General features: G+C 37.4%; 1 protein-coding gene across 2 annotated transcripts in view; it reads left to right on the top strand.

Moving 5' to 3' along the window:
• Positions 1–20,227, top strand: part of ENTPD7 (ectonucleoside triphosphate diphosphohydrolase 7) — a 42,737-nt gene that overhangs the window by 12,118 nt on the left and 10,392 nt on the right. For both annotated transcript variants that reach the window (XM_079138096.1, XM_079138097.1), the window contains 7 exons: positions 3,072–3,277; positions 3,531–3,681; positions 7,578–7,681; positions 9,722–9,778; positions 12,438–12,571; positions 15,862–16,028; positions 18,295–18,619. In XM_079138096.1, the coding sequence (XP_078994222.1) occupies positions 3,072–3,277; positions 3,531–3,681; positions 7,578–7,681; positions 9,722–9,778; positions 12,438–12,571; positions 15,862–16,028; positions 18,295–18,619 (1,144 nt within the window). The remainder of the gene's footprint in view (positions 1–3,071; positions 3,278–3,530; positions 3,682–7,577; positions 7,682–9,721; positions 9,779–12,437; positions 12,572–15,861; positions 16,029–18,294; positions 18,620–20,227) is intronic.

The raw sequence follows: 20,227 nt of genomic DNA, 5'->3' as shown, positions 1-20,227 counted from the left end.
AATTTAAGAAATGCTACTTGTTTTAGTTATAGGGTAGTGTCCAAAGAATATCCACAGTAATCTCTAAAAGTATTATTAAAATACTTCTCCTTGGGGTCAGTGGTAAAGTACATGCCTAGCATGCATAAGGCCCTGGGTTCAAGCCTTAGCCCCACATAAAGACAATAAATAAAATAAAGACATGTGTCCATCTACAACTTAAAAAAATATTTAAAAATATTCCTCCTTGATCTGGGATGTATTTAATGGTAGAGCACTTGTCTAAAGGCCTAGGTTCAATCCCAGGAATTAAACTTTTTTTTTTTTTTTAATTTAAAATACTCCTCCCTTTTCCACCAACGCATGTGAGGCTGGATTTTCACAGAAATACTTCAAACAAAACAACATATTATAGCAGATTGAATACAGAAGCAGATACAAGAATCTAGCTGTTTCCTGTTAATCTAGACACTAAATACATTTGTAAAACTATGAAATACCACTTCAAATCTTGCAACTGCTTTTTGTTTTAGAAAATGTAGCCTATTTACATATAAAGTGTTAATATGTAATGAATTTATTGTTTTATCTAAATGAAGGAACAAATGTTTAAAAAAATGTGTTTAATTTTGTAATATACTAAATGTAGATAGAGGTACACAACCAGCTCTTGGGTGTCCAATGATTTTTAAGAATATAAAGGAGTTGTGATATCCCAAAGTTTGAGAACCAGTGTTCTACAGAAAAGCAGGAAGGGGTGGGATCTAGAATCTTGCAAAGCGAAGCAGAGTGGGTGGTTTTCAGAGAAGGAAAGCAAAGACCTGTGAAACATGTGAAGTGAAAAGACCGCTGTGATGGGAAGTGAGAAGCCACTTTGGGCTGGAGGTGTATTATCTTGCCTGTTTTTGTTTCAATCTGTGGCTCCTAATGTGGTCAGCATTGGCAAGAGTTCTGTAGCTTGAACCTAGACTTCGACCAGCTTTCACGTGATAGGAGTGAGTTGTGAATTGATTGTTGGATTCTGAACCCAGGACAAGCCCAGTAATTTGATTAGTTTGGGTAGGTGCATGAAATAGGAACTTGAATATTGTAAACTTTCTAGTGTGAAACAGATTTGTACCACCTGCTTTATTTCCAGAGACTCCTATTTTAGATCCAGGTGAAACTTATACCTTACGTTGCCTTATGCAGTAATTTATGGCATTATATTAAGCACATATGTGTGTTCTCATTTTTAAAAAATTGTATTTTGCATTGTAGAGTAGAATAGGTGCTCAGTTTCTCTTTTTGATTACAGAACTATTTCTGAATGCTCTTTTTTTCTCCTTAAGTTTGTTTTACTCCAAAACAAGGAATCTGTGGTCTATATCAATGTGAACTCACCAATAAACAGGCTAGATTGGTCTGAGGGATGTGACATGTTACTTAATGTTCCGATTGGAAGTGGATTTATAGTGAAGCTGATGATACCTACACTTCAAGCCAATCACTTGCATGGGCCCCTTTTGTGTTTGTTACTTTGAATCTTTTCTTTCCCCCTTAAAGCTTTGCAGAATATATTTGTTAGGCCCTCTGTATAAGGCCCTTGGGGCTTTAGGAGTTAACTCCAAAGACAGTGTTAGATGAGCAGGGCACAGTTAAGGAAGGGAGTTTAGGTGTAGTACTTAGAAAAATATTCAGCCTAACTCTCAGGAGATGTATCCAGACAATTATTAGTTCAATCCATAGTAATACTCATGAAAATCCCAAGGAATTTAGAAGACAAAATTATAATCTGTGTACTGCACAGTTATGTCCTCGTTGTCATTGGAAGCCTTTGAGTGAGAGTCAGTGATACCTACACTTTTCAGGCCTTCAGATTCTGAGGGAATTTTGGTATTAATCATAGCTTCAGTGCTCAGAAGCATTTTATCAACTCTTCTTTTCTTTCTGGATTTTTCAGCCCTTTTCTGTGAGGAGTCTTCTGCTGTTTGCTCTCCCAATATTTATCCAGTCAATCACAATAGCAGCAGCTGTGCAGCAAACCACTGCCTAGCTGCTTGGTATGTGTTCTGAGGATAGAGAGCCTCCCACACACACACACTTTTTTTTTTTTTTTTTTTGCAGTGCTGGGGATCAAACTGGGCCTCACATCCTAAGCACACACTGTACCGTTGAGCTACACTCCCAGCCCCTGGTAGCTCCTCTTAGTTCATCTTGTTTTACAGATGAAGAAACTGTCTGAGACAAGTTAGGAAACTTGCTACAGGTCACACAGCATGAGAAGTGATGGGGTGGAAGCTCAGACTTGGTGTTTGGTGGTAACACCTTCACTTGTTTCACCTTCCCACTATCAGCCAGGTGTCATGAAGTGAGAATCTGAAAAAACACCAACAACCTAAAGTACTCCTGTGCTTGGGCCTAGAAACTCTGTTTTCTCTTCTTTAATATGCATTGATTCATTTTTTAAACGATTTGGTGGGTACAAGGCATTTGTTTTATTCTATTCTTTATACCCTACATTAGCGTTATTTTTATACCCACAAAATAATTTAAAAGATTTTAAAAAAGAATATTGTTTTTATGGAATGTTTTTTATTAATGTAGTTCTAGCAATATAAGTACAAAGAACAGTACTCCCGAAAAAACAGTAAAAATATGTCCACCAGGCACATACATTAAGTGATAATCATCCCACAGTATTCTTTGTGCTTACATATCAAAAAGATAAATAGAAAAAATTATCATAGTTATCTAATGTGCACAACAAACCACCTCCAAATTTAGTGGCTTATAACAACAAAACTCAATAGTTTATTCTGGGCTACAGATTCTTTAGTGCTTGGTACAAGATTTGTTAGTACAGCCAATTACAGAACTGCCCTAAACATGTGGGGTGGGGGGAGCACTAGTTATCTAATTTCATTGGCCTCTAGGCAAGTCAACCAGCTGTCGCTTCATATGCAGCAGTAAATATGGCCAGTATTGTTTCATTGCTTCATTAGGACTTATAGTACTGTGTGCTTAACACAGTTAGGCAATTAATGAAGATTTTTGAACAGATGGTGATGCTTCTCATGGACGTGGTTGATCTCTCTTTTTGCCTCGTTTAGGTATTTGGCTCGGGTAGGGGAGCTTGAAGCTACAGATACTGAAGACCCAAATCTGAATTATGGACTTGTGGTGGACTGTGGTAGCAGTGGTTCCCGGATTTTTGTGTATTTCTGGCCAAGACATAATGGGAACCCCCATGACTTGCTGGATATCAAACAGATGAGAGACCGCAATAGCCAACCTGTGGTTAAAAAAATCAAGCCAGGTACTAATCAGATTATCTTTTGTTGTTGATCTCTTTTATCTGTTGTAGGCATGAAAGAGGATAGAAGAGAAGTGGGCAGAAGAAACCCCCCCCCTTTTTGTGGGCGTCTGGGTAGTGGGAGAGGTATTGCATTCATTGTTGCTTTCCTTTCTAATAAATAAATACATAGGGTCTTAGGCAGAACCTTATGGGATAAGGCTTTCTGAATCCAATGTGATCTGTTTTTTAAAGAAAGTATTTTATTTTACTTAAGGAATCTCTGCAATGGCAGACACTCCAGAACACGCCAGCGATTACCTTCGTCCTCTGTTGAGCTTTGCTGCTGCTCACGTGCCTGTGAAGAAGCACAAGGAGACCCCCCTTTACATCCTCTGCACAGCAGGCATGAGGCTTCTCCCTGAGAGGTGCGATGCAGGGTTTGGGAAGACACAGAAAGACGGGTGGCACGAGGGATGAAAGGTCAATTCCACTCCTCGCCCTCCGGTTCCTGGTCTGGAGATGGGTGTGGGTACATCACGCAGAGTTGACAGGTGGCATGAGAGATTCATTGCTCAGAAATAGAGCAGAGCCAGCCCTGTACCCAGTTTTGATGAAAGCCTGGTTGTTAATGATTGGTGGTTCACCAATGATCGTCATGTCATTTGCTTTTTTAGGATCAGTATCCATCTGGGGTGACCCTAGGGATTCTTAATTTGGATTGATGGTTGGGCATGGTGGTGATGGTGATGAATTTGAACCATGAAGTCCCCCACTTCCATCTTGGGAGAGCCTCATGTTTCCCGTGACTGTTGCACCACTCTGCATTCCCACTAACGCTATGTGAGGGCTCCAGTTTCTCCATGTCCTCGCCATGACTTGTCTTGTTCTTTGATAATAGCCATTCTGACAGGTGTGAGGTGATTATTGTATTGTGGTATCAATTTGTGTTTCCCTGCTGAGTAGTGACCGAGCATTTTTTGTTATACCATTTATTCGTTCATTTGTCTTTGTGGAAATGTCTAATCAGGTCCTTAGCTCATTTTAAAATCAGGTTATTTAGTTGGTTTTGTTTGGTTTGCTATTGAGTTTTAAGAGCACTTTTATGTTTTAAAGATTAACCCCTTATCAAATATATAGTTTTGCAAGAATTTTTCACTCTGTTGTTTACTTTGCTGTGAAAACCTTTTTAATTCAATATAGTCTCATTTATTTATTTTTGCCTTGTTGCCTGTGCTTTTGGTGGCATATTAAGAAGATCATTGCCAACCTTAACTTTAGAACCCAGGCTCCAGGAATATTTGTAGTCTTATATACAGCAGGCATTTATTAGCTTAAATATTTTCTGTTGGTAAATAGCAGTTCCCTTTTCCACAAATTTCAATTTTATCCTTGGCCTTTCTTTTCTAAAAACAACAAGAAAAACCTCAACCATACGTATTAGGCTCACACTGCTTATGCTGGACCTGCCAGATTACATAACACATGCCAACACTCATTTGGGTGGACGTCTTTCCTTTTGTTTAGACTCATAATTAGAGGTTTGCTGTCTGATTTATTGTTGAGAAGCAGATTATTTATATAACTGTCAACATGAGTGGTCTTCTGATTCCTTGTTGATTTCACCATGTATCTTGTTCCTTTAAAAGATGCATCTTATTTTTATTTAATTTTAAAACCAAACTTTAAATATTATAGCTACAACCTTATGTCACTAAAGGAAATATTAAAAGTAAACCAAACCAAACAAAAACTTTACAATCCTACTGTCAAAACTGTTTCATTTTGTCCCAATTTCTTCTTTCTGTATATGTATATATAATTCCTATGAAGTTGTAATCATACTGTGTATGCAATTCAGAATGTTTGTTTTTGACACAGGTAATATTCACATTGTTTAAAAATTTTAGAAACTGTGGGAAGTGTATGAATGACACAAGATGGGAATGCCATATCAGAGTCAGAGAATGGCCAGAGGTCTCATAACCAAAGAATTGGAAGGAAGGCTAGAGAAAAACCTGACTTAGAGGTCAAAAAGGCAGAGTCAGCAGGGTGAGGTAGTGGAACCTGGTTGGTGGTTTGGCCACCTTTTTTGTGTCTGGAGCCAAGGAGACAATTACCTCTTCTGGCACTGCCCAGCATTGCCGTGGTCAAAGAAGTTTCCATTGAAACAAAAGCGACTGTGTAGCTTAACTTCACTCCATTTGTGATGCTAGCTATCAGTGTGGATGCTCTGAATTTTAATATTTATTTTATCTTAAGAACTTTTTTTAAAAAAATTGCCTTCTTGTTTTCTGATCACTTCTTTCAATAATGCATACATCTGTTCTGGGCTTCATGAAATCATTGCTGCCTCTAAGGCCAAGCTAGTTGTTGACACAAGTGCAGATATCACTGCAAGAATCTGTTTTGTATGATTAATGTTTTGCTATTTTATTAGCATTTGTGAAGAGTATTCAATGTGGAGTTGAATCATATAGACTGTTTTAAATTTGTTAGTACTTGGTTTTATTTCTTTGCCAGGGACCTAACAAAATTTTTTCTACTTCCCTTTTATTTTCTAGAAGAAATACCCATAATAAAATTACAAAGGTAATACAGGGTTTAATAAAAAAATTATAGGAAATTTCCAATGTATATAAAAGTAGAGAGAACAGTACAGTAAGTCCATTTTACCTACCACCCAACTTCAACAGTTAACAACGTTTTGCTATTAAGCTTTTTAAAAAAACAAAAAATAATATTGAATTTTAGAAAACGAAAGTTCTATTCCTGTACAATATAGGAAGAGCTTTTGTTTTTAGCATAAATGGGATCATATAATATATATTTTTTGTAACCTATTAGAATTCAACAAAATATATTGAATCTTTTCATGCGAATACATACAGATATAAATTGACCTCATTTCTTCTAACATTTGTATAGTATAACCTTGTAAGGATGTACCATGAGTTATTTAACCAACATCTATTTTATTATGTTATTTCTAATTTGTCATTGTTATAAACAAATAATGCTGCAATATCCCTCTCTTTATTCCTTGGGATGAGTTTCTAAAAGCATAACAGCTGAATCAAAGGTTAAGCACATATAAAATTTTAGAACAGTCATGGATTGCTCTTTAGAAAGGTGGTGTTGGTTATTTACATTCTAAACAGCAGTGTGAGTTGGTGCCCATTCTTCCATATCAATACCAAACCCAGCAAGCTCTCTCTTCTGGGCAGTTTAGAAGCATATTCAATTGGGAGGGACAAATAGTCCCTCTTGTTTCCCATGTGAATTTCTTGTAAGAATTTAACATATGTAACAGTGACCTTTTTTAGAAATTGTACATAAATTATATGAGAAGATTATTAACCCAAGTATAATTCTGCACACTTCAGTGCTATAAAAGCATTGTTCATTAAGTCATTCTGACAACTATCTGAGCCTGGAATATTTTTGTAATGAATAATTTTAAGAATCCAAGATATTGGTCTCATTTTTTCACTAACAGTTTCCCTATGTTCATATTATTATTTTCTGCTTTGTTTCTTTGCTTTCCTTTGTCTTATAATAATTATAACATACTTAAGAGAGGAAAAACAACTTTATAGATAACTATTTCAAATGTCATCCTCAAATTGGAAATGTTTATGACCTTTGTATTTTGAACCTTATCTCCGTTTTTCAGTGATAAGGTTTTTATAAAGAAAAAAAAGTCAACCCTTGAAATATGGAAAAGGAAAGTAAAAAGTTAATATGTTAAGGATTATATAAAAACCAGTGGAACTAATAGTATTTCTTGGTTGGTAGAGCTGGCATTATTTCTGTATTGTGTCAGATTTGAGGCTGGTCCTTAATTTATATCTTTCATAGTGGTTAGGAATAATGTAATTACATTTATATTATGGATTACAAAGCTGCCACAGTTTCCTATAGTTTATTTATACTCACCCTCTGCATGGCAGAGATCCATTGTCTTATCTTTTAGCACCATTTGAGTTATAACATTACATAAGGGGAAAGTATTACTATTACTATATTGCCTTTAATGTAGGGTCTAACTTTGGAGGCAGTTTAAACTTTTGAAATCGAAGGAGGTACCAAATAGAAGCAGGGCTGTGGATGAGATGAGTGAACAGTGACATCATACAGGAGAAGGACGAATTGAGGCAATGTGTGAGAAGAGAGGTTTCATTGTTTTGTTTTTTCTCTAAGAGTTGGAATCTTCTGTTGCCCAGGGTCAGCCCCAAACTCCTGGGCTCAAGTGATCTTCCCATCTCAGCCTCTTGAGAAGAGAGTTAACGATTAACTTTTGGATTTTTGTTCTTTTTTGCAGGAAGCAGTTGGCTATCTTGGCTGACCTAGTGAAAGATTTACCACTGGAGTTTGACTTCCTCTTTTCGCAGTCTCAGGCAGAAGTGATCTCTGGGAAACAGGAAGGTACGGGCCTGGAGGGGTACAGCTGCATCACTTCTCAGCCTCCCATGGCCTCAACTCTCTAGATGGTGTTTAGGACTACTTTATACATCTGATTTTTATTTTCCTGTCAAGAATTTTCTTGATTGTGTTGTATGGTTTATTTTTATATTTTGCATTTGTAACTTTGAGGCTGCTGTTTCTCAAAAAATCATAGATTTATATCTGGTTTTAAGCATTGCGCTTGGACTTTATTAGTATTTAATGATGATTCCAAATGAATCTTTGGTTAGCTAACTGTACTTGTGAAAACAGTTCTGGGAGTTGTATTGAGTTTGCCAAATTCAGATGGAAAGCAAATTATTAGACAAAAGTAAGGGGGGACTTCAATTTCAGAGGAAAATCAGATGAATTACTTCTGTTTTGTTATAGACTTTTCCTTTATTGAAGTTACTGTGCAATTTTGATACTACCCTATATGCTTATGCTATTTGGTTTGTACTTTGGGGCAGAGTTGTCCAAATGTGAGCAGTGTGATGAATTGTCTTCATTTCTTATCAAGGAGGAGGGAAAAGATTTTCCTTTTTAAATTTCAATGTTGGCATTTTACAATCCTAAAATTTGAATTTTCTTCTTAATATTCTATTATTTTCTGAGACGTGCTTTCTCTTTATTGTAAGACTACTCATATTTCTTGGTTATATAGCTGCCTTAATATTTTTGTCTGATAATTCCCATGCACATGTCTTCTCAGGGTTGGCATTTTTGAACTTTCCTTTCCCTTATCAGTTGAGATTTTCCTGGGTCTTTTTATGCCAAGTAATTTTGTATTGTATCTTGGACATTTTGAATATTATGAGACTCTGAGTCCTGTTTAAATCTTAAAGAAAACATTGATTTTTTTTTAAAAAAATTTTAATGGGCAGTCAACTTGGTAAGTTCAAGCTCAAGTTCTTCCTTACCTTCTGTGGGCTGTGACCCAATTAGTTCATTATTCAAAGACTTGGCACTGCTATTTGGATTTGTCCTGTGTGTGTCAGCCAGCAGCAGTCTGGAACAGTGGCCTATCCTGTGGTTCAGTTCTGAAAGCCTTTGGTGTATTGTTTAGTGTCAGATTCATGCACGTGTACCTTGGAGGTGAGCCAAGGATTCCATAAACAACTTTACACACTACTCTTGCAATGTTCCTGACACTTTCTGCTTCCTTGGAGATCACTTTCATGGTTCTCTGGTCAGAAAACCAGGCTTCTAATTTGTTCACGGTGAAGCACTTTCCATGATTGCATCTGCTTCCAGGGCCAAGTGATGGTAGGACACAGGGAGAAAAATAAGCAATATGAATTTGTCCCACATGCTTGAAGCCATAGCTCCTCTGACCAGAGAGGAGAATGCACATCCATTTAGGTACCTACCCCAACTGCACCTCTATTGTCGAAGGATTGCCTGAGTTAGGAGGAAACACAGCAAAGGAAAAAAAAAAGAGAGAGAGAGAATTTTCCTTACTCTTTGAACCTTTGAAGTTCCTCTTTTTGCTTCTTGGACCAGGAATCTTATTCTTTCTGTCCACCGGTACATACTTCCTTGTTTCAAGCTGCTTTTGAGTCCGGGTCAAGTAACATCTAAGGAGAAAGAAATGGGAGACTCACTACTGGTTTGGGGCACTTTAAATTCTGGTCTCTTTCTCAATGTACCCACTGTCTTTTACCTTCAGAGTTCTCACAGAGCTGCTCCGTATACTCCATCTAGTGTATATTTGCATCCATAGGGAGATAGGGTGAAGTGTGCTTACTCCATCTTGCCCAGAAACAGAACTCCAGGATTTACATTTTTCAACACTTATTTTTATAATTAATTCTTATTCATTATAGGAATTTAGAAGATACAAATTTTAAAAAGGGGAAATCATGAAGCAAAAGGTTTAAGATTCATGCACTGAGAGTGTAGAATAAAATACTGCGATTACTTTTTTCCTAAGAAAATGAGGGAAAGAGTTGCCCGAGGGAGAGGTGTATACTTAGTATAGCAGTAGAGAATTAAGCCAGGGCTTTTGTATTTTTCACTTAGGGGTTTATGCGTGGATTGGAATCAACTTTGTTTTGGGAAGATTTGACCATGAGGATGGTGAGTAAAATTCTCTTCTTAGCTTAATTCTTTAAGGGCTGAAGGTTTTAAGTCATAATCTGTCAGTAATTTATAAGTTCTAATTTTCAGTTGTGTTTCTTTTTTAAAACTTAAGCTGCTTCATTTTCTAGTCCTAATTTTTTTCTTTTATTTCTTTTTAATGTGAAATGTTTTTAATATAAAAGTTTCAAACATTCATAAAAGGAGAGTGAATGATAAAATGAACTTCCATAGATCCATTACCCAGACAATAGTTACTAACATTGTGTCTTTTGTTGTTTCCATACTTTCTCCACATAACATGTTTTCTCCCTTGTTGGTTTTTTTTTTTTTTTTTTTGAAGTTCTTTCCCTCATTTTTTTTTTTTAGTTTCAATGGATTTTTAAATTTTATTTATTTATATGCAGTGCTGAGTATTGAAGTCAGGGCCTCACACATGCTAGGCAAGGCTCTACCACTGAGCCAACAACCCCAGCCCCTCTCACTGGGTTCTTTAAAGCAAACCCTACCTATATCATTTTGTCTTCACATATTTCAGTATCTCTAACAGATAAAAAATTTCAAAACAAAACAAAAACACATATCCACAATGCCATTTTAAAACATAACAGAATTAACAATTTCTGATAGTGCCCAGTACTTATCTAATATCTGGGTAGGTTTTAAATGATTTTCTCAAGAATGTTTATTTGTAGTCGACCTGTTCAAATTAGAATCTGATCAGGGGTCACATATTGCATTTGATTGATATACTTCTGTAATCTCTTTTAATCTGTAACAGTTAATTTGACCATCCCATTCCTCCATCTTTTTTGCAAACCATTCATTAAAAAAGAAAGACCAAATCGGGTCATTTGATAGAATGAATTGCTGCATCCAGATTTGGTTAATGTTTGTGAAATGTTTCTCACCCCTCCTTTATATGTCCTGTCTACTGGTGGTTAGATACAGAAGCTTGATTAGACTGAGATTTGATTCATCTATAAGAATAAATCAGAGAAAAAAATCACAGATGGTGCTGTGCTTCCTACTACATTGCATCAGGAATTTCATCATGTCTGGTTCTTCCCCTGTTAGTCATGTTCAGACTGATGAGATATTGTCAGCCTGATCTCTTACAGAAATTCCTCATCCACCTTTCACCTAATGGTTGTTGTAACCAATTGCATCCATTGCTTAGATAAGTGTTTTCATTAGAGGTTTCAAAATAGTGGTTTTCTGTTGTTTTATTTGCACTTAACAGCTGGGATTTTACATAATGAACTTTTTCTTCATCAGTTCTTTTGATTATCTTGAAATACAGTTAATTGGGAAAATCTTTGATTCCTTTCCTTTATTTATGAAGTTTTTGAATAATAAATTGGTGTTCTAGCAACTTCCAAAGGTAATCAATGAATTTTTTTTAACTGTCATAATTTTTTCTTGGTGCTAGGGATTGAACCGGACTTCAATGTATTTGATGCATTAGGGCCCATCATATCAGGTCTGAAGGTGTGGTGGGTCAGTGATGGAAGCGTGTGTAAGGCCCTGGGCTCAATCCCCAGCACCACCAAAATAAATACACGAATGAAGAAAGCTCATGATATTATTCTCTTTAAAACATCTTTAGGTTGGCTTCTGCACTGTGTGTGTGTGTGTCTGTGCCTGTGTGTTACTGGGGATTGAACCCAGGGTCACTACCACGGAGCTGAATCCCCAGCCCTTTATAAATTTTTTTTTTAATTTGAGAGAGAGTCTCAGTGCCAGTGCTGACCTTGAATTTGTGATCCTCCTGTCCCAATCTCCTTTGTCACTGAGATTATAGGTGTGTGCTGCTGCACCTAGGTTATTGTACCTCCCTTTTCTTCTTGTGTCAGGGATTAAACCTAGGGCCCCACATATGCTAGGCAAGCACTCTACCACTAAACTAGATCCCTAGTCTCCTGTATCCTTTTTACATGATCCCAGTGCTCTTGTGTTTCCCTTGCTATCTGGTATACCAAAGTGTCCCATGCTTGCTTTGTATACTTTCTACCCTAGACCTGGCATTGGCAATTTTTTTTGAGGAAATCTGTTTTCTTTTAGTGGAAAATGTTAGTGGAAAATAATATTTGAAGATTTTGGCTTAGATACCAGAAGTGCTTATTGCTCCTGGGTAATCATTACTTCTAAAACTTTTCAGTGAACAGAGGTAGGAAATACCTTTTTAAGAAAGAGAAAAATAAATCACGAGTTCATAGTGATTTTTCCAACTCATATTTAAGATTATAAGATTATTTCATTTCTTTGATTTTATACTTAAAATAAATATTTAATGTATTTAATTTCTTTGTATGCTTTTTTCTTTTATGCTAAATCTTTGTCCCTGAAAATAGTAACATATTGTTTTTTCCTGCAATATGTGTTTAATAGTTTTCAAATAATAATACCAATAATATTATTAGTACTAAGACTACTAGAATACAGTTTAATGTTTATCTCATTTGTTTTTTATAATCCACTCTGTAAAAATTGTCCAAATATGTTTAAGTCACTTGAAATAACTCTTCTCTGTAATATATAGTTGATAGATTAATTTATTTTGCTTTCAAATTTTTAAGTGACTGCTGGGCTGAGGGGTCTCTTCAGTTTTGACTTTAGTTTTTTATTACTGGAGCCCCTCTGTTCTCTTTCATTTCAGAGTCAGATGCCGAGGCTTCTCAGGAATCGGCAACAGGACGCAGAAGGACTGTAGGGATACTGGATATGGGAGGAGCCTCTCTCCAAATTGCTTATGAAGTTCCTACCTCAACCTCTGTCCTTCCTCCAAAACAGGTATTTTGCATTTTATGGAAAGTCAGTTAGAAATGCAAATATTTGAGAAGGAAAAACACTGTCTTTGGACTTAGGCCACCCTGCCTGGGTCCAAATTCTTATCTTGAGTAAGTTACCTCCCTGAGCCTCAGTATCCTCATGTGTAAAAAGGCATGAAAATAGCATCTACCTCATAAAATTGTAAGAATGTGTGAACCACTTAGCAAACTGCCCAGCTTATGATAAGTGTTTGATACATTTTAGCAGTTACCATTAAGCATCTATTTCCCAGGGCTGCCTGAGGAGTAAATACAATGCATGTAAATCCTAGAGACAGTATTTGATACATGCCCCGTCTCCAAGAAATGCTATTCCCTTCCCCCTTACTAATGATTCTATTCTGTCCTTTTATGTTCCTTACCCAACTAGAATGTAAAGAATGTTTCATCATAGAGAATATTTCATCTATTATGTGCAAGAAATAGAATATCTTTGTTATACTGCCTCCCAAAACTTTTAATTTGTCATTGGAGACAGCCAATGATTCTAGGTAGACCATACTGTGCTGTAATTTGAGTCAAATCAGGGTTTCTCATCCTGATGCTATTGACATTTTGGGTTGACAATTCTTTGTTGTGAGTGGCTATGTATCTTATGATGTTTAGCAGCATTTGTGGCCTCTACCAAATGCTGTTAACAATCCTTGCCCCTTCAGTTGCGACAGTCACAGGTGTCTCCAGACATTGCCACATGTCTACTTGAGAGGGTGAAGTGGAAATCACCCCTGGTTGAGATTCGCTGGTTTAAACAGAGAGCTGTGGCAATATGGGGACTGGCAGGGTCAGCCCCATTTTCAAGGCTTAAATGGGAGCCATGCTGGCCACATGACAGTTGAGGGACGGGCCTAGCATGATAGTAGGCTTTTGCATGATAGTAGGCCTTTTGAAGGAAGGCCATCTGCATGGATGGAACAGTATGTATGGAGGCACAGAAGGCAGCAAAAAGCCAGAATGTCCAGGGAATGGTGACTAGCAGCATGGGATTTTCAGGTGTGGCAATGGAATGATAAGATGGAATTCTACCATCAGGAGTCTTGGGTGTCATCCTAGGGACTTGGTTTTCGTTTCTGTAGATAGTGGGGAACCAGCAAAGGTTTTGAGTAGGGCAGTCACATAGGCCTGTTTCATCATGAAACAAGCTCTGGAGCTTCATCTGAGCTCTGAGTTTTGCAACCATGTTGATTGATCTGATCTGATTTTTAGGAAAATAATTTTGATGTGAGTGGGAGAAAGAAATGTAGGTCAGAGAGCCTGAAGTGTGAAGTGGTAAGTGGTTGAACTAAGCAATGTAAGTGGAAATGGAAGGGAGAGACAGATTTCTAGGAGTGAAAAACCAGTGTCATTGAGTGACTGGTTGTGGTGGTGTGCCTAAGGGAGGGAAGGATGGCCAGTGGTGCTGAGAGTCCTGGATAGAAACTCTAAGGCCAAGGAACCCAAGGCTGAGTAAAGGCACACGGGGAGAGGGCAGGGCTGATGCTGAACAAACAGTAAAGTCAGGAGAGGTCTGGATGAGAGCATCTGTCTGGTCATCTAGCTCTTTGTACTAAGACCAATGAGTTCATTTCTGGGTGTGTTGAGTGTGAGATTTGCAAAGAACATATGTGTTAGAATTTCCATAGGACTATTGGAAATGTGAGTCAGCAGAGATGTTTTTGCTAGGGTTGGAGATTTGGGGGACTAACTTGGTTAAGAGACTGTTTAGTCTGTATTTGATAGTATGTATGCCATAGATAAAATGAATGCATGATTCTGATTCTAAGGAATAGGTAACAAGTGGCACTGAGACATAAAGTCTTCTTGTGCAGATTTAGAAAGTAATACTAGTACATAAAGGATAGCAAGCAATGAATTAGATGTATGTATAGAAATATAATGGCTCTTAAAGATGGATCTTAGTGCTTAGTTATAATGGCTCTTAAAGATGGATCTTAGTGCTTAGTTAAAAAGGAAGGAAAAAGTGGATGAGCTTTTGGGGGACATTTCAGATTCAAACCATAGCAGTACAATTCACAGAGGTATTCATATTCACAAAATTGTTCAACCATCATTTTTGAATTTCAGAACATTTTCATTACTTCACAAAGAAACCCCATATTCCTTGGCACTTACTTTCCCTTCTCCCCTCTCCCTATCCCTGGCAGCCACTAGTCTACTTCCTGTCTCATATGGACTGCCTATTCTGAGTCTTTCATATAAATAATATCACACAGTATGGCCATTTCTGTCTGCCTCTTATTCAACAGAATGCTTCCAAGGTTCAACTATGTTGTAGCATGTGTCAGTGCTCCATTTTGCTTTATATGGCTAAATAACATTCTCTTGTACAGTCATGCTGTGTTTTGTCTATCCATTCATCAGTTGATGGACATTGAGTTGCTTCCATTTTTTGGCTATTAATAATACTTCTGTGAACATTCATGGACACATTTTTATGTAGACATACATTTCAGATCTCTTCAGTATATACTTAGGAACAGAATTGCTGGGTGTAGTAGCATTTTCACAATCAAATACAATCAAAATCAGTAATCTCTGTTTTTTAATAATACACATAAAAAATTACATCTTAAGCATATTAGAATGGTTGCTTGTTACAGGGAGTAGGAATGGGAGTGGGTATGAGCATAAGCAGGAACAAATAAAACACAAAAGGGGCTTTGTCATGACAATGAGCCATCTGCTGAGGTATATAATTAATTTGACCTCTGCACTTGAGATTGATAGAGAGAGAGAAGAGAAAGAATATTTTTTTCTTTGGAGGTAAAATAAGATTGAAATTTTCCAGTGCCCAAACTTGTCACAGAGAATATTAAATCTTCTTGACTAGTTTAGAAAAGACCCTAGAATAGAACTCATGATGATCCCCCAAATTCCTTTTTTATTAAAGGATTTTTTCCTGATTATGAAAATAGCCCATTACCATTGTTGAGAATTGGAAAATACAAAGTGCCTGTCAGAAAATGACATCCATTGTAATAATTCTACCTCCTATACTGCAAATAGTGTTTGAGTCTCTAATTTGGTTTTAGTCTCCAGCTTGGCCTCTAATTTGTACTTTTTGGTGCAGTCTTGTCATTTTATGTTTTTTATCTAAATTAATGCTATGAGGGTGAAAGGATGGTATAAGACATTTTAAAGAGTAGTCTTCATAGAAAATGAATATTCTATGCAAGTATATTGCAAGTGTTTAATAGCTTTCTAGAAAGCAATGAAAACTAAAATTTCTCTCCTTTTTTGAACATTGTATTGTAGGAAGAAGCTGCCAAGATTCTGCTGGCTGAGTTCAACCTGGGCTGTGATGTGCAACACACCGAACATGTGTATAGGGTTTATGTCACAACTTTTCTGGGTTTTGGAGGCAACTTTGCCCGGCAGCGCTATGAAGACCTTGTGCTGAATGAAACTCTTAATAAAAACAGGTATACTGGACATGAGATCCAAGTTTCTAAAACAGTGTCATTAGGCCACAAATATCAGGAAGAAATATTCTCACATCCTGCTTCCTTCTTCTTTCCAACCATCCCTGCCAGTAGGCTAGATTTCTCACTTAGACACCCTTTATCAGCAGCCCCATCTGGCCTGGACTGGGGTGTACTGTGTTCTTTGTTATTAGAACTTATAAAAAGGTACAGTAGCTTATTGTGGTTTCTCACTGTGTTCCACATCCAGATACGGTATCATGGGATAAGTGAGGCTAATAAACGTCTAATTTAAAATATGTAGTATGATGTACCCCCCGCAGTTCCTTCTACATGGTGGTGCTCAAAACATGATTGTTGACTTATAGTGGAGAGAGTCATCTCATATGAGAGTCAGGTTTGTAGTGTGCACAAATTGTAAAAAGCAATTACAGTTAACTTAAAATGTGTAATTACAATTAACTTAAAATGATTTCTTGTTAAGTTCTAAAATAGCCAGTTTTTTTTGGACAGATCACCAGTTCTTCTTTTGAGTTCCAGATGAACCAGTTAGACGATAATAAACAATTGTGAAGTGGTTGTTTGGAGTATTTAAAATTATTTATTATTATGCATATTGAAGGAAAGCATATAAGAAAACAGTTCTTTTCCATCATAAAATTATTATTACTATTATTATTATAATTTACTTTATTTAGCTAGAAAAAGTACTGTAATAATTTCTCTATAACACGCAATTATCCTATATTTAGAGCATGTTGAAGAAATATTCTCTTGTAAGTCTTTCTGAATTTTGCAAATTTCAATCACCAAGAGTTCAGGGTGCTTTGGGAGAATTCTGGTGTCCAGGATTATTGATGATTATGCTCACATCAAGCAGTGTGTTTTATTCTGAAAGTGCTGTTAGGTCCACACAAGTGTTATTTAGGTCATGGTACTCAGATTACTCCTAAGGCACTATCACCTTTTAAGAATATTTGTTATGAAGGTTTTATACCCATTTTGATTCATTTCTTTTTCAACAACCGTTGCTTACTTTTCCTCCCCTTCCTGTCCCACCTTTATTGTTCTGCTGCTCTTTTTTTCTGTTTGCTGTTCTCTACTGCCTCAGAACTTCTTGCCAGGCTGCATCTCCTTCCCATGCTTTGCTATTTTCTGGTCAAGTGTCTAGGTCATGTGAGACTGAGGCGTATAAGATATGTATTATTGTGGCTGCCAATCCACTAGAGAAACCTGTGCCTCCTGGAATGTGAAACTTCATGCTTCTCTTTTCTTAATAAGAATTTTCTGAGTTTTACTTTAGTTGGTGACGTGTCTTAAAATGGATTCCAGATATTCCTAAGTATTCTGTTATGTTGCCGCCTTCCCAGTCCTTCCATCAGCCTTAATACTTGTGGGTGCATCTTCATCCCAGGAAGTCCATTCTTCTGAACCTTCCTGTTTAGGAACTAATTAACTGCAGTGGGCAAATTTATTTGGTCTCCACAAAATTTCCATCCTTGGTCATCTCTGCCTGTTAATCTATATAGCAATTGAGAATACAATTGCTAGCTAAGCATAGACTAAAGAACCAGAATTATGTGATGGTTATGGAGGGAATCAAATCCTGTCCCTCCACTTTTCACGCAGAGGCTCCCAGACCTGCAGGTTGCTCCCTGGCACTGGTGTTCTGTCTGTTCTGTTCCCGCACTGCTCTTTCAAAGCCAGGCATTGCCATGATCCCAGTGCTGTGGTCCTATCTTCAGGAAACCCTCCCACTGTCCCCCCTCGAAGTTTTTTTTTTTTTTTTTTGTAGTTGTTGATGGACTTTTATATTTTATTTATTTATATGTGGTGCTGAAAATCAAACCCAGTGCCTCACGCATACTAGGCATGTGCTTTACCACTGAGTCACAACCTCAGCCCCTCAAAGTTGTGTTTTTAAACATTAAGAACCACATTGTACTTTGGGGAGGCATGTGGCAATGAAGTCCAAATCAAGGACAGCAGATTTCTATCACCAATTTTTCTGTACACTGGGAATGAGACGTGCTGATGATAGGCTTGACTAAAATTAATCACTGGCACATTTTTTTCTTCTTTTTTTTATGATTTTAATTTGCTTACATTAAATGTGCATATGATGCTCCTACATGGGTAATACTCCACTACATCCTTGTTTCTAGAGATGGCATGAAAGACAGTCTTGAGATATATGTGATGCTTGTTGTTTCTTATACATGTTTGAGCTCAGTAATCTCATGCTGTGTTTTTGTCATTGTGACAGATTGCTGGGCCAGAAGACAGGCCTGAGTCCTGACAATCCATTTCTGGATCCCTGCCTGCCCGTGGGACTCACTGATGTGGTGGAGAGGAATAGCCAGGTCCTACACATCCGAGGAAAAGGGGACTGGGCAACTTGTGGGGCCATGCTGAGCCCCCTGCTGGCTCGCTCCAACACCAGCAAAGCCTCCCTAAATGGCATTTACCAGTCACCAATTGACTTCAACAACAGCGAGTTCTACGGCTTCTCTGAGTTTTTTTACTGTACAGAGGATGTGTTGCGCATCGGTGGCCGCTACCATGGGCCAACATTTGCCAAGGCTGCTCAGGTAAATCATTAATAATAAAATGACTCATGTTGGCAGCAGCCATACCTTTGTGCCGGGCACTGTGAAAAGGGCTTTGTATGCGTAAGCTTATTTGATTTTCAGGTGGGGCACCATGAGCCCTGGTTTTAGAGAAAAAGATGAACTCAGAGAAGTTAAGGACCTGCTGTGCTAAATAGCCTTCTAACACTTGCCTAGCTTATATAAGGCCTCGTGTTCAGTCTCCAACACTGCAAAATTAATTAATTAATTAAGTTTAAGTTTCCATGGGCATTTTATCAGCCAGATGTAAAATTGTGTGGTTGCTAATGATTTTTCTTCCAACTTTCTAATAGTCTTGTTAATGTGTGTGACCAAAAAGTGTCATTGTACTTATTTTTCCCTTTGCTCAGTGTCTCAGTTGTAATGTGCTTTCAGAGATGATGTCATATGGGTGGGCAGGTCTATTTTCTTTCTCTTGTTTGGAATTATTAAGAGGACAGATTGGGATGTTCTAATATTCTCACTTAGAGAATATTAGAAAGATGTGAAAAGCAATGATGGTAGAAGTATTATTCAAATTTAAAATGCACATATATAGGATTTAAGCATCTTTTAGGCTTAAATCATTAGTTACCTGGATAGGTAAAAGCTTAGCCAGCTTTCTGTAGATCCCTGCCTTAGTTTAGAGTTTTTGTTAGTGCATTTCACTATAACTAACTACCTGAGATAATCAATTTATAAAGAGAACAGGTTTATTTTGGCTCACAGTGTTCTAAGTTTCAGTCCATGATCAACTGGCCTCTTTGCTTTGGGCCTGGGGTAAGGTAGCAGATCATGAACATGTGGGGAGCAGAACTGTTTGCATCATGAGTCAGGGAGCAGAGAGAGTGAGGAGGGAGTCAGGGTCCCACAGTCTCCTTTAAAGACATGCCCCCAATGATCTAAAGACCTCCCACTAGGCCATACCTCTTAAAGTCTCCACCCCCTCCCAAGAGGGAGGACCAAGCCTTTAACACACAGATCTTTGAGAGACATTCTACATCCAAACTGTAGAATCATATCTTCGATTTTTGTATAATTCTGTTGTCAGAGAAATATATGGGAAGAATCTATCCTCTTGTATATTTTATTCTTTCCTGTCTGGTTTTTAAAAAGTCTCTAGGATTCTCTTGGTAAAAGACTTCCAAAATAATAGTATCTGCAGTATCTGTGCTATTATATCCCCAAAACTTAATCCCCAGGGAAGATTGTGGAATACTTGGTTTGTATTGCTCTTTCCTCTTCAGACTCTGGGAATACATTCTTTTCCCTTTCCTTTCCAGAGCCGAGGAGTCCCTGACTGTCCATGACCTGAGTCTTTCTCTTATCTCAAAACTTCTTCAAATTCTGTTCCCTTGAACACTAAAGGGCTCAAGTCATTGCTTACCCAAGTTGCTAATGTCAATAAGTTACCTTCCCAAGGTAAAAGGGAAGATTTTGCTTCCTTGACTTTTTTTTTTAACTCTGACCTAGATGTTATTGTGCCACCTTCCCTGCCACCCTATCCAAAATTACAACTCTTCCCATATGACTTATCGCGGTTTCCTGCTTTGTTTTTCCCCTGAGCATTGATGTCATCTTATTACTATG

Source organism: Sciurus vulgaris, assembly GCF_902686455.1.
Source record: "Sciurus vulgaris genome assembly, chromosome: 4".
NCBI classification, from domain to species: domain Eukaryota; kingdom Metazoa; phylum Chordata; class Mammalia; order Rodentia; family Sciuridae; genus Sciurus; species Sciurus vulgaris.
Note: the sequence above shows the minus strand (reverse complement) of the source record. Positions and strands in the feature narration are given on the sequence as shown.